The 12820-nt window shown below is 25.4% G+C and overlaps 2 protein-coding genes across 6 annotated transcripts in view; one reads left to right on the top strand and one right to left on the bottom strand.

Moving 5' to 3' along the window:
* Positions 1-12820, bottom strand: part of LOC126908005 (axonemal dynein light intermediate polypeptide 1-like) — a 38961-nt gene that overhangs the window by 2770 nt on the left and 23371 nt on the right. For 3 of the 5 annotated variants that reach the window (XM_050689807.1, XM_050689803.1, XM_050689806.1), the window contains 2 exons: positions 12032-12286; positions 11632-11971 (listed from right to left, as the gene is read on the bottom strand). In XM_050689807.1, the coding sequence (XP_050545764.1) occupies positions 11632-11971; positions 12032-12286 (595 nt within the window). Of the gene's footprint in view, positions 1-1818; positions 1839-3987; positions 4008-11631; positions 11972-12031; positions 12287-12820 lie in introns of those variants that run through there. The other 2 variants (XM_050689805.1, XM_050689804.1) reach the window with 2 other exon arrangements.
* LOC126908012 (transcription initiation factor TFIID subunit 13) overlaps positions 1-12820 on the top strand; it is a 28097-nt gene that overhangs the window by 3365 nt on the left and 11912 nt on the right. The gene's annotated exons all lie outside the window — the stretch shown is intronic.

Here is a 12820-nt window from a genome sequence, read left to right as displayed (position 1 = left end):
ACAAAATAACAATTTAAATTAAGATTAAAAACAAATAAATTTATCAATATTCATATTCATCAAAAAACTAATATTGGATTGATTTTTTATATTAATTTTATCTGAAATAATTTTGTTTTCTTATCCTCGATTTATGTATCTTAATATCTTATACATCTTGATAAGATTTAAATCTTAATTGATTTGTATNCGATTTATGTATCTTAATATCTTATACATCTTGATAAGATTAAAATCTTAATTGATTTGTATGAGCAGTTCTTATTCTATTATTTAATTTTTTCCTTTTTAAAGATATTGCTGGTATCCACTTTAATGCACTTTTAAAATTATTTCTGTATTATATACTATCTTTTGGTTTAAACTTTCTTAATATAATTTCTTTTACTTAGTTTTTTATTTTATTTTACATTAACTTTTACAATTTTTGTTATATTTTCAAATTTTGTATTTAATTTATTTACAAAATTTCTTACTTTATATAATAATATTAAACCAAATGGCAATTGTTTTATTACTGTTGACAGTGTACTATTGTAAGAATTTGTAAATCGTAATATTTTTTTTTCATAGACAGTCTGTTATTTTGATTTTAATAAATATTTATTTAAGTATTTTTTTACTGTTTGAACATCCTTTTCCGCTTGTTTTTTATACTAACAATAGTATGATGGTGATTTAGTAATTTTTTTATAACATTCTTTGTCATAATTATTAAAACCATAAGAATTAAAAGGCAGATTATTATCTGATACCATTTCTCTTACTAAACCAAAATATGTAAAAATAGTTTAAAACACTTATATTACTTTCTTTACATTTACTCTATTCATTAATTTGACATCTACAAATTTACTAAATGCATCTACCAATATTAAATAAGTATCTTTAATAAAATTAAAAATCTATGTGAATGAACCCTTTCAAAAGGTTTAAACTTGCCTTTGGTCTGTTGTGCCCCACCTAAGACGAGGAATGGTAATGTGTTGGAGTGGACTGTAGGTTGTAATATGAATTAAAGTACACTAAACTTTTACGAATAATTACAATAATATAATTTATGTTCTAGAAATTACTGTTATTATGATATGAATTATAAATGAATAGTCTTCTAATAATTAATAACAAATTTATATTTATGTGATTCTTTATTCAACAATGGGGTTTCGAACACTATTGAAATTGCTTACCCAAACTATTAGATGACAACTTACTAATTAACTAACTAACTTAACCCCACTACAATAATACTATAATAATACCGATTTGTAACAGGCCATTAAAATGTTGTTACCACTTTTACGATACTTATCACTATTCATAAATAAACTAAATGTTTGAATAGAGCTATATTAAAATATCTATCATACGCAGTTGATTCCATTTAATAATTAACTATCCGTATATATCAACAGAACATATTTATTTTAAAAAATCATTTTCCAAAAAATTGTGACTGAAAAATAACCTCTCATAAATAATCGATTCAGTTAGAATTTCATTTAAATATTTTTTGGTATACATAGATATGATCATATATGATGAGTTGGATAAGTAAAGTGATGGAAATATTTAGGCATGTTGTATTTGGTGTGGTTTTTCGTATTAAAATTTTTTTTTATGGGTCAATTTATTGTGAATAAATAAATCAAAAGATTATCTGTTAAAACATTTAAAAAGTCTTTCAAATATTGAAAATTTTTCACTGAAAACCCGATCAATTATAATTGATTGGGTTAATCAATTTTAATTTCACCGATGTTAGAAATGTTGTTATTCTCAAGTATATTGAAAATTTGTGTTTAAAGATATTGTGGATTACTTGATAATCATTTAAACTGAAAAAATAAACTTTATGTTAATATTTATGATTATAAAAGTTTCAAAGTAATAGTTAATAATATTTCATATTTTGATATATTTTTACATTTTAGATTTTTAAAAATCAAGTGAGTATAGTAGTTAAAATAATATAATTTTACTTTTCAACCTTAAAATATTTTAGGAAATTAAAAATTAAAAAAATTTGAATAATTGGTCATATTTATTATAGTGTATCGTTTATTGTAATAAAATCTATTTAAGATTTTATTTAGTTTATAATACTGTTTTACATTTAATTCATCTCATCAAATGTTATTTGTAACAAAAATATGTTGTTAGAACCTTTAACTACTACTAAAATTTTTTTCTCTTTAATTAAAAAACGGAATAATATTAGTGTTACGTTAATTCAAAAACTGTAGTATAAATTAATTTTTTTTAATGGACATACCCATTTCTCCTTATTATTTCTAATATACACGGTAATTTTTTATCATAATCTACTTAATTACTTACATATTAAAAATAATTTAAACATTTTTTTTTTTATTATTATCGTTAGTTACACATTATTCTTGAATTACACAGCTCTATAAAAAAAAAATCGAAAGAATAGTTAAAAGTTAGGAAATCATGTGAATGTCAGAGATTTTTATGATTTGCCTAGAATCTTTAAACATTTATCAAATCTATCATATATTTAGACCATGTTAGGGTGGGCTGAGGGTTCCAAATCTTTCTGTTATAAATTTTAACATATAATCAAAAATTATATTAATAGATGATACGGTCCCGCGTGGCTTTGTGATACACGATGACCACCCACCTTCGTCAGCTGTTGCTCAACTACGTAGGTACAGTGAAACATAACATTTTTTTCCGTTTGATAGAGATAAAATGAGATAAAAAAAAATTCGATAATGACTTTTGTTGATACAACATACGGTCATTTATTAATATTATGGACAAATCGATACATCGTACTAATAATCTGAGTTGTTATATTAATAACTGTGATTATTGATATAAAAACTATAATGTTCGTTAACGTGAAAACCAGTATTATTGATTTGATATACAAAATTTGTTACATTAACAACATAATTTGTTAATTTGTAGCAATAAACAATTATTATTGATTTCATTAATAATATTCTTACATCAATAAAAATGTTTAATTGACTCAATGTATAGCTTTTGTAATCAAATAATTATGTACATTAATATAATTATAAATAATGTAAATATTTGTTTTATCTTAATATTTTTAAACTCGCCCACGAGTGTTTTAAAATTTCGATCGTTTTCGAGAAAAATGTTAGCTGACGGCAGCGNAGTGGACTGTAGGTTGTAATATGAATTAAAGTACACTAAACTTTTACGAATAATTACAATAATATAATTTATGTTCTAGAAATTACTGTTATTATGATATGAATTATAAATGAATAGTCTTCTAATAATTAATAACAAATTTATATTTATGTGATTCTTTATTCAACAATGGGGTTTCGAACACTATTGAAATTGCTTACCCAAACTATTAGATGACAACTTACTAATTAACTAACTAACTTAACCCCACTACAATAATACTATAATAATACCGATTTGTAACAGGCCATTAAAATGTTGTTACCACTTTTACGATACTTATCACTATTCATAAATAAACTAAATGTTTGAATAGAGCTATATTAAAATATCTATCATACGCAGTTGATTCCATTTAATAATTAACTATCCGTATATATCAACAGAACATATTTATTTTAAAAAATCATTTTCCAAAAAATTGTGACTGAAAAATAACCTCTCATAAATAATCGATTCAGTTAGAATTTCATTTAAATATTTTTTGGTATACATAGATATGATCATATATGATGAGTTGGATAAGTAAAGTGATGGAAATATTTAGGCATGTTGTATTTGGTGTGGTTTTTCGTATTAAAATTTTTTTTTATGGGTCAATTTATTGTGAATAAATAAATCAAAAGATTATCTGTTAAAACATTTAAAAAGTCTTTCAAATATTGAAAATTTTTCACTGAAAACCCGATCAATTATAATTGATTGGGTTAATCAATTTTAATTTCACCGATGTTAGAAATGTTGTTATTCTCAAGTATATTGAAAATTTGTGTTTAAAGATATTGTGGATTACTTGATAATCATTTAAACTGAAAAAATAAACTTTATGTTAATATTTATGATTATAAAAGTTTCAAAGTAATAGTTAATAATATTTCATATTTTGATATATTTTTACATTTTAGATTTTTAAAAATCAAGTGAGTATAGTAGTTAAAATAATATAATTTTACTTTTCAACCTTAAAATATTTTAGGAAATTAAAAATTAAAAAAATTTGAATAATTGGTCATATTTATTATAGTGTATCGTTTATTGTAATAAAATCTATTTAAGATTTTATTTAGTTTATAATACTGTTTTACATTTAATTCATCTCATCAAATGTTATTTGTAACAAAAATATGTTGTTAGAACCTTTAACTACTACTAAAATTTTTTTCTCTTTAATTAAAAAACGGAATAATATTAGTGTTACGTTAATTCAAAAACTGTAGTATAAATTAATTTTTTTTAATGGACATACCCATTTCTCCTTATTATTTCTAATATACACGGTAATTTTTTATCATAATCTACTTAATTACTTACATATTAAAAATAATTTAAACATTTTTTTTTTTATTATTATCGTTAGTTACACATTATTCTTGAATTACACAGCTCTATAAAAAAAAAATCGAAAGAATAGTTAAAAGTTAGGAAATCATGTGAATGTCAGAGATTTTTATGATTTGCCTAGAATCTTTAAACATTTATCAAATCTATCATATATTTAGACCATGTTAGGGTGGGCTGAGGGTTCCAAATCTTTCTGTTATAAATTTTAACATATAATCAAAAATTATATTAATAGATGATACGGTCCCGCGTGGCTTTGTGATACACGATGACCACCCACCTTCGTCAGCTGTTGCTCAACTACGTAGGTACAGTGAAACATAACATTTTTTTCCGTTTGATAGAGATAAAATGAGATAAAAAAAAATTCGATAATGACTTTTGTTGATACAACATACGGTCATTTATTAATATTATGGACAAATCGATACATCGTACTAATAATCTGAGTTGTTATATTAATAACTGTGATTATTGATATAAAAACTATAATGTTCGTTAACGTGAAAACCAGTATTATTGATTTGATATACAAAATTTGTTACATTAACAACATAATTTGTTAATTTGTAGCAATAAACAATTATTATTGATTTCATTAATAATATTCTTACATCAATAAAAATGTTTAATTGACTCAATGTATAGCTTTTGTAATCAAATAATTATGTACATTAATATAATAATAAATAATGTAAATATTTGTTTTATCTTAATATTTTTAAACTCGCCCACGAGTGTTTTAAAATTTCGATCGTTTTCCAGAAAAATGTTCGCTGACGGCAGCGTTTTACGATTTAAGGTTTGAAATTTCCACCAGACACGTCCAATGAAAGATGATAAAAAAAATCAATTCATTTTTTTTTTTTTTTTTGTGTTTGTTACCACTTTTTCTCAGCTCTCACCGAACCGATTTCTTTCAACGATACGTCATAAGATCACAAATCGTATCTAGTCGAAGACATTACCCTCAAAAATTGAAAAAATTTTCCTCGTTCCCCGTAAATGGGGGAAATCTCCAAAAAAAATTACAAATTTAAAAATCTCTAATTTTCGACATTTTTTTTTCTTAAAACTGCCATAACATTTTCAAAAATGAACAAATCGATATAATTTTTTTTTTATAGATGCTTGATGTCTTTACCTATCATTTGGTACAGAGGCGGATCTACATATGTGTAAAGGCGGGATTTTCCGCGGGCCTCGTTGTTAAAGAGGCCTCATAGCGNGATTTTCCGCGGGCCTCGTTGTTAAAGGGGCCTCATAGCGAAATTTTTAATTATTTATGTTATTTAATAAAAAAATTAGTTCATTGTATTAATCATAGAAATATTAGATGCAATGCATTTTTTAACATTTCAAGTAAACAAAAACATGAGATATTGAAATATTATTCTAATATTCACCACGAAAACGAACCGATAAGGGTATAGACTATAGATATTTTTAAACGTGTTTTGTGTAGTGTATATANATATTTTTAAACGTGTTTTGTGTTGTGTATATGCGTTATCTGATGTCAATACGAGAATTATTTATAAAAATATATTTTCTTATCGCTGTTAGGCGGCGATGCGTTACTCGAAATGTATTTAACTTGTTCAGTGGCGGAACTACGTTAACTTTGGTGATTATAAATTATCATTTTTAAGACGATCCTATTATTCGGCGACAGAGAAAATCAACGTCTTAGACGTCATTTGTAGTACTTAGGTAAATACTAAAATTAAACAATCTGATATTAAAACTAATGACTGAATATATTTTTTTACGTACTTACCGACAAGGTATAACATGTAATTATTTAAGTTTAAACATAGTATTAGTAGGTATAAAATAATATCGTTATTTGTTTTTTATTTAATCTAATTCATCATAAAACATTATAAAGTAGACTTAAGATTTAATCTAAACAACTAATGTTATTATTGTCTATGTAATTTTTAATTTTTTAACCCTTCGTTGATAAACTTGTTACGGATCACGATTGCTAAACTGTGAGTACCGCGCTCACATGTTACTCTTTCCTTTATTATTAATTACTCGATCAACTCAAAAAATTGAATCATACATAGAAAAGTATCATTTTGCTCACTACCAATTGGTAAAATATTTTTTGTAAAATACTAGTATTTTTATTATTTATGCGACTGGTATTGTGAGTACCAGGCGCAGGTTCAGAAATGTCACTGCCCGATTCATTTTCAAAAAATTGGACGGGGTCAACACTTGGGTTGACATAAGTCTTCTAAAAACTGTTCTACAGTCTTCTCCAACAAAGATTAAACTTTATTGGCCATTATTTTGAAAAAAAATAAACGTAAGCAATTCAAAAAATATGAAATTGATAAACTGTGAAAGCGACGCTCACTTTATCGGTACAGTTAACTTTGCACACTGAAAACTTGAGGAAATACAGATAGCGGCTTTTTTTTTTTGTAATTATTGGTAAGCTTTTATTTGAAGGTAATAAAAGAATCAAGCAAAATAACAAACATTTATGTGACTGTCGTTTAAAATGCTATTTGTGTGAGCGCCGCGCTCACATGTTTACCAATGACGGGTTAATTATTTTCAACATAATATTTGAAATTTCAATATTAAATTTATACTGATATTTCATTTAAAGTTCTAATTGCTTATACAAATAATATTAATAATAATAATAATAATATAAAATATAGAAAGAAAACGTATTGTTCTTGTGTTATAATTTTAGTGTACAACTTGACTTTGAGAATCTCATTTTATAATGAATGGTCCGAATAAAAAAATATTTGAAAGTGAAGCGAGTAAACGAAAACGTAAAGCATAAGAAGAGCAAAAAATTAAATTGTTGCCGTCTTTTTCAGAGTACTTTATCGAAAATTCGGAAATTCAACCATCTTTTTCTACAAACTCTTTTTGAGCCAATGTAACACAAAATATGCCATCAAGTCCCTTACCTTCTTCTTCAGTCACCACTATTGCACATAAAATATCTAGTTTCTCACCTTTATCGACCAACGAATTTTTAGGTAAAATACCATCCAGCTCTTCATCTTCGTCCCCAAGTAACAATATACTAGATTTAAATTTTTTTACTAAGCTTCTGATGTTACCAAACCCTACTGATATTGGCCATTTTAGCCATCTAAATCAGTTGTCTGATGCAGAAAAAAAATTTATTGTTGGATATGGACCATGCCAACCTAAAGAACCATTCTATAGATATTCAGATTATCGTGTTTCTAATTTATCGTTCAATGAGAAATATTATTATTCTGGGTCATCAATGTCTGGTGGAAAGACAATGAGACTATGGTTGAGTTATTCGATTATTCATCAAGTTGCATATTGTCAACCATGTACTCTGTTCGGGAATAGATAAAAAAATAAACAAACGTCATGGATTGACGGATTTGATGACTGGGATCACATAACGATTGCTATGAGCCGTCATGAAAGTTCTACATTTCATCTTGTTTCATGTAAAGCTTATAATATGTATCATAAAAATTTAAGTATAGACTGTCGAATAAAAAAGCAAGACGTTTCTAAATCTGAATATTGGACCGCAATTTTAATAGGTATAATAGATATATCGATCACATTAGGTGGCCAAAATTTGTCTTTCAGGGGCCATAGAGAAGATGCTAACTTCAAAATCAAATAATTGCATTAATAGAAAGTTAAATAAAGAAAAATATAATAACTGATGTTACCTCCGCGCCATTTTTTTACTTAATTCTAGATTCAACACAAGATATAAGCAAAGTTGACCAAGTTTCTACGATATATCAATATGTACATATAGAAAAAGATGAACTTGGAATTCTTAGAAGTATTGAAATAAAAGAAGATTTCATTGGTTTTTATGAAGCAGAAGGAAGTACGGGTGAATCAATAGAAGAACAAACAGTTAAAACATTTAAAGATAATGGTCTTGATTTTGGTAAATTTAGAGGAATTGGCTTAGACGGAGCAGCAAGTATGAGTGGTAAACATAATGGTTTGCAGGCTCGACTTCGGAAATGACAGAAAAAAGCAAAATATGTCCATTGTGCATTGCATAATTTAAATTTGGTGGTAAACGATTCTGTGAAAGATATTGCGGAAATCAGACAATTTTTTGAGATGTTAAAAACTCTATATACTTTTTTGGGAAACAGTATACTTCGATGTGCAAAATTGAAAAAAGAAAGCTGTGAAATTTCTAGATCACTCAAAAGGCTGTGCCCAACACGATGGTCGTCTAGAATTGATTGTTTGATATCACTCAACCATATGTACCCAGATGTTATGAAAGTTTTAAACAACATTACGTTGACCGGGCTTAATAAGGATGAACAAAACAATGCCTCCACACTCAAAAAATATTTCGAAAGTTATGAAACAATTATTTTAATTCTATTGATCTATAAAATATTGTCAAAAATTAATTTAGGATCTAAAATACTTCAATCACCTGGAGCTGATATTGGCAAATCTGTTGAATTGATAAAAAGCACATTGGAAAATATGGGGAAAATCCGCGATAGCTTTAATATTTTAATGGAAGAAGCTAATTCTAAAGCATTACAATGGAATGTAACGCCCGAGTTTTCTTGTATACGAATAAAAAAAGTAAAAAAATTTTATGGTGTGCTATATCAAGATAAACGTCTTTCAGAAGGAAACCATTATTTTAAAACTCAAGTTTTATATCGATGTATTGATACTGTTGTTACACAATTGAAAACAAGATTTGTAGGCCTTGGTGAAATAAGTGATTTATTTAGTTGTATTTTACGACCAACTGTAATATCTGATGAAGAGATCGGCAAGAGTGCAAAAAAGTTGGCAGAGGCATTTGAGGACTTTAATCCAGCAGAACTTACAACACAAATCGAATCATTTAAATTTCTGTTTGCTTCTGAGCTTAAATCTTGTCGCAGCGTTTTTGATATGACTAAATTACTAATAATTGATAATAATAATTTAATTACTAGTTTCCCAGATTTGTTAACAGCATTTTATTTGTTCCTTACATTACCGGTTACTGTGGCAAGCGCAGAGAGGACATTCTCAAAACTTAAATTTATAAATAATTATCTCAAGAGCACAATGTGCCAAACACGGCTTAGTGGCCTAGCAATAATTTTAATTGAAAATGAGCGGGCTAAAAAATTGAATTTGTCGTCATTAGTTAAGTTATTTTCTCAAGATCGTAGCAGCAAAAAAAGTTTTCAAGTATAAGTATATTCATATTTGTAATTTTTTAATTCAATTTATAATTCAATAAGTTCTTAATAAACTATACAGTATACATAATTTAATGTAATTTAATTACATAATTTTATACACATTAAAAATGTGTATAAACTAAAATCCCTATGTCAGCTGAATTTGGTTACAGATATAATAGGGCCTCCGAAAAATTGTATTCGCGGGCGTCAGTGAACGTAGTTCCACCACCAATTTGGTATATATATTTTTTTAAATTTATATAATTTTAAACTTTTCAAATGCACATAAATCTGGACTCTAATTTTGAATGAACGCAAACATTATCAATAAACTATTTTTTAATTATCATAAAAACAATTTTATCCATTTATTTTGTTAAATTTCCATTTTAGAAATGTCTAAATTGAAATCATTGTATATTAATGGTTGCTTTCCTGTGTAATATATACACACAAAAACATAATTGTAAAAAATGGCCTAGTTCTAGAACATTCCATTTAAAAAAAGGATGCCTTTCAAAATTGTGATACATTACAAGTTTGATTTATCTTTAATTTATAAATTGACTTCACTCGTACTTTCACTGCCCTTGTACCGCTTAATAGTTGGCTATTTGAGGGCTAAAATAAACGTAGGTGCAATGTCTAATAAATTCTTTCCATCACCAACATAATGCCAAAGTGAATATTAAGCCAGTATTTGGCTAAAAACAGATTTTTTAAATCTTGACTATTTAAGCTTTAACTAAATAATTAAAGAATTATAAAAATGTATAAAATAATTATTTTTTAAACATGTTATGTTTTTGTAAAGATATTCTTTTTTGTATGCTTTAACGTCTATAGAGACGTTTTAATTTTTTACGAATATACATTATCATTATATATTTTATTTATTTATTTTTCTATGGAAATTTAATTATAGTGAGACATATAAATCTTTATATATATATATACATATATATATTCTAATTAATTATCATTTTAAAATTAAAACTGAATTTAAATACAAAAAATAAAAAAACAAAACATATTAATACATTTAGAATTAATTTTATATTAATAGCTATAGAAATAAATTCAACAAATGATATACTAAAAATATCTAAATCATTATATTTTATGCTATTACTAGCTGAATATTATATTAGGAAGGGGATTTTTTAGACTAATTTGTTGTTATATTGTTTAAATAGAATAATGATGAGTGTTTGAAATTAATTGAATTTATTTAAAAATTTATGTATAATATTTCAGGACAGTCAATTTAATGATGAGTTTTAAAAATATTTTTTGTAGTGTCAGCAATATTAATAAATTGAATTTATGAGTCTGAGAATACAAAAATCTAATAAAATTATTCTGTATTTTAAATACCAAACAATGAACGAATTTTCTATTTCATATCTAACTAAATAATAGTGTACAATTTTTAAGGCATATCGATTTTTAAAACTAATATAATTTCGCTTTAAAAAACTTAATTTATGGACAATTTATTTCTTATATAATTAATGTGTTCGTTAAAACCTTAGACTCAAAAATAACGCCTAAATCTTTAAACTTATGAATAAATAATAATTGCATTTTTGTATAACTTTGTACCCTATTAAAAATTAATTGATTATGTCATAATAGTTTTATTAATGAGTAATATTTGTAATATCCATACTAAGATGATGGTGAATTTTGTATTATAATTATAAAAATTTCAATCTTGACAATAAAATAAATCTATCATTAAATATTAAAGTAGCAATGCATGTGTAATGATGGTGATTAAAAAAAAAATGAGAATTTTCATGCAGTATCCCTCTTTAAAATTATATTTCATTAAATAACCTACTACTTAAAGCTCCTTATTATTTTTTAGGAGCTATAATACCTTCTAACTGAGCTTTTAATTGTTGATTTGATCTCTTCAACATATTAATTTCTTCGTTGTGTCTTTGTTGTTCTGCTATTCGTTTTTCAGTTGACTGTCTTTGATTCATTTCATACTTTTTTATAGCTGTTTCTAAATCAATCTTAAGCTTTTGTTTATTTACTTCCAATTCGGTTAATTTATCTTGTAGATCAATTTTATTATGTTCTGCGGACAATGATTTTCTTATGCCAAATGCTATACTACTTTCATACAAAGTCTTGTAAGCATCTATAGTCATATTTAATTCATCGCGAATTTTTAAAAGTAAAATTCCTCTTTCAGCACAATTTATAGTTACCTAAATATATTTTTAATTTAAAAATTAGTTTTAGTTATATTCGACTTATTTTTAACAAACCTGTCGAATAATTTCATCAAAGCATTGTGAATACAATACTCTCCTAATTGGACAAATACCAGTTTCCCGTGCTTGTAAGTGTTGTAAATTCATATCTAGCATTTCTGTTAATTTAATTACATCTATCCTAGTAGCTGGTTCATTTGACACTTTTTGTCTCCATTTTTGTCCACCTTCTTCCCATTCTATTGGAGGTAATATACTATTTAGTATCTCATCACATTCGTTATTTTTATCGATTCCTTTATTAGTTTTCTAAATAAAAATTAATTTGCTATTATATCACTATCATAAAAAAAAAACTTCGATGCGAATCTGTTCTTAAATTTCACATTATTTTGAATATTTATAATCTTATAATTTCTGTTTTTTTTTTCACATAAATATTACATGTTTGTTAAATATTATTTCTCAATTGAAAATAAAGTTTTTATTTTTTTAATCCTGTTGAAATAAAATTTAACATTCATTGTCAGTTTCATTCATAACATATAATTAAGTTTTTTATTTAAGTTTTGATAAAAAGCATACCAAAAGGGAGCTCATTTTCTCTTTTTTAGTGTATTATATTTATTTGCATCAGTATTTAAAAAAAAGTTATTACAGCTTAAAAGGCAGGATAATTTTTAAAAAATGGCATTTTCACAGTATTTTAATTTTGAGATATTTTTTTATCTTTAAAATTAAGAAGATTTTTTCAATATTCGGTGAGGATACTTTCAGCAAGATTAAAATCAGGGGGTCTATTTTTGAGCTTGGACTAATCATTGACGAATGTTTTAGTACACT

Source organism: Daktulosphaira vitifoliae, unplaced genomic scaffold (assembly GCF_025091365.1).
Source record: "Daktulosphaira vitifoliae isolate Bord-2020 unplaced genomic scaffold, ASM2509136v1 Scaffold_5, whole genome shotgun sequence".
Classification (NCBI taxonomy): Eukaryota; Metazoa; Arthropoda; class Insecta; order Hemiptera; family Phylloxeridae; genus Daktulosphaira; species Daktulosphaira vitifoliae.
Note: the sequence above shows the minus strand (reverse complement) of the source record. Positions and strands in the feature narration are given on the sequence as shown.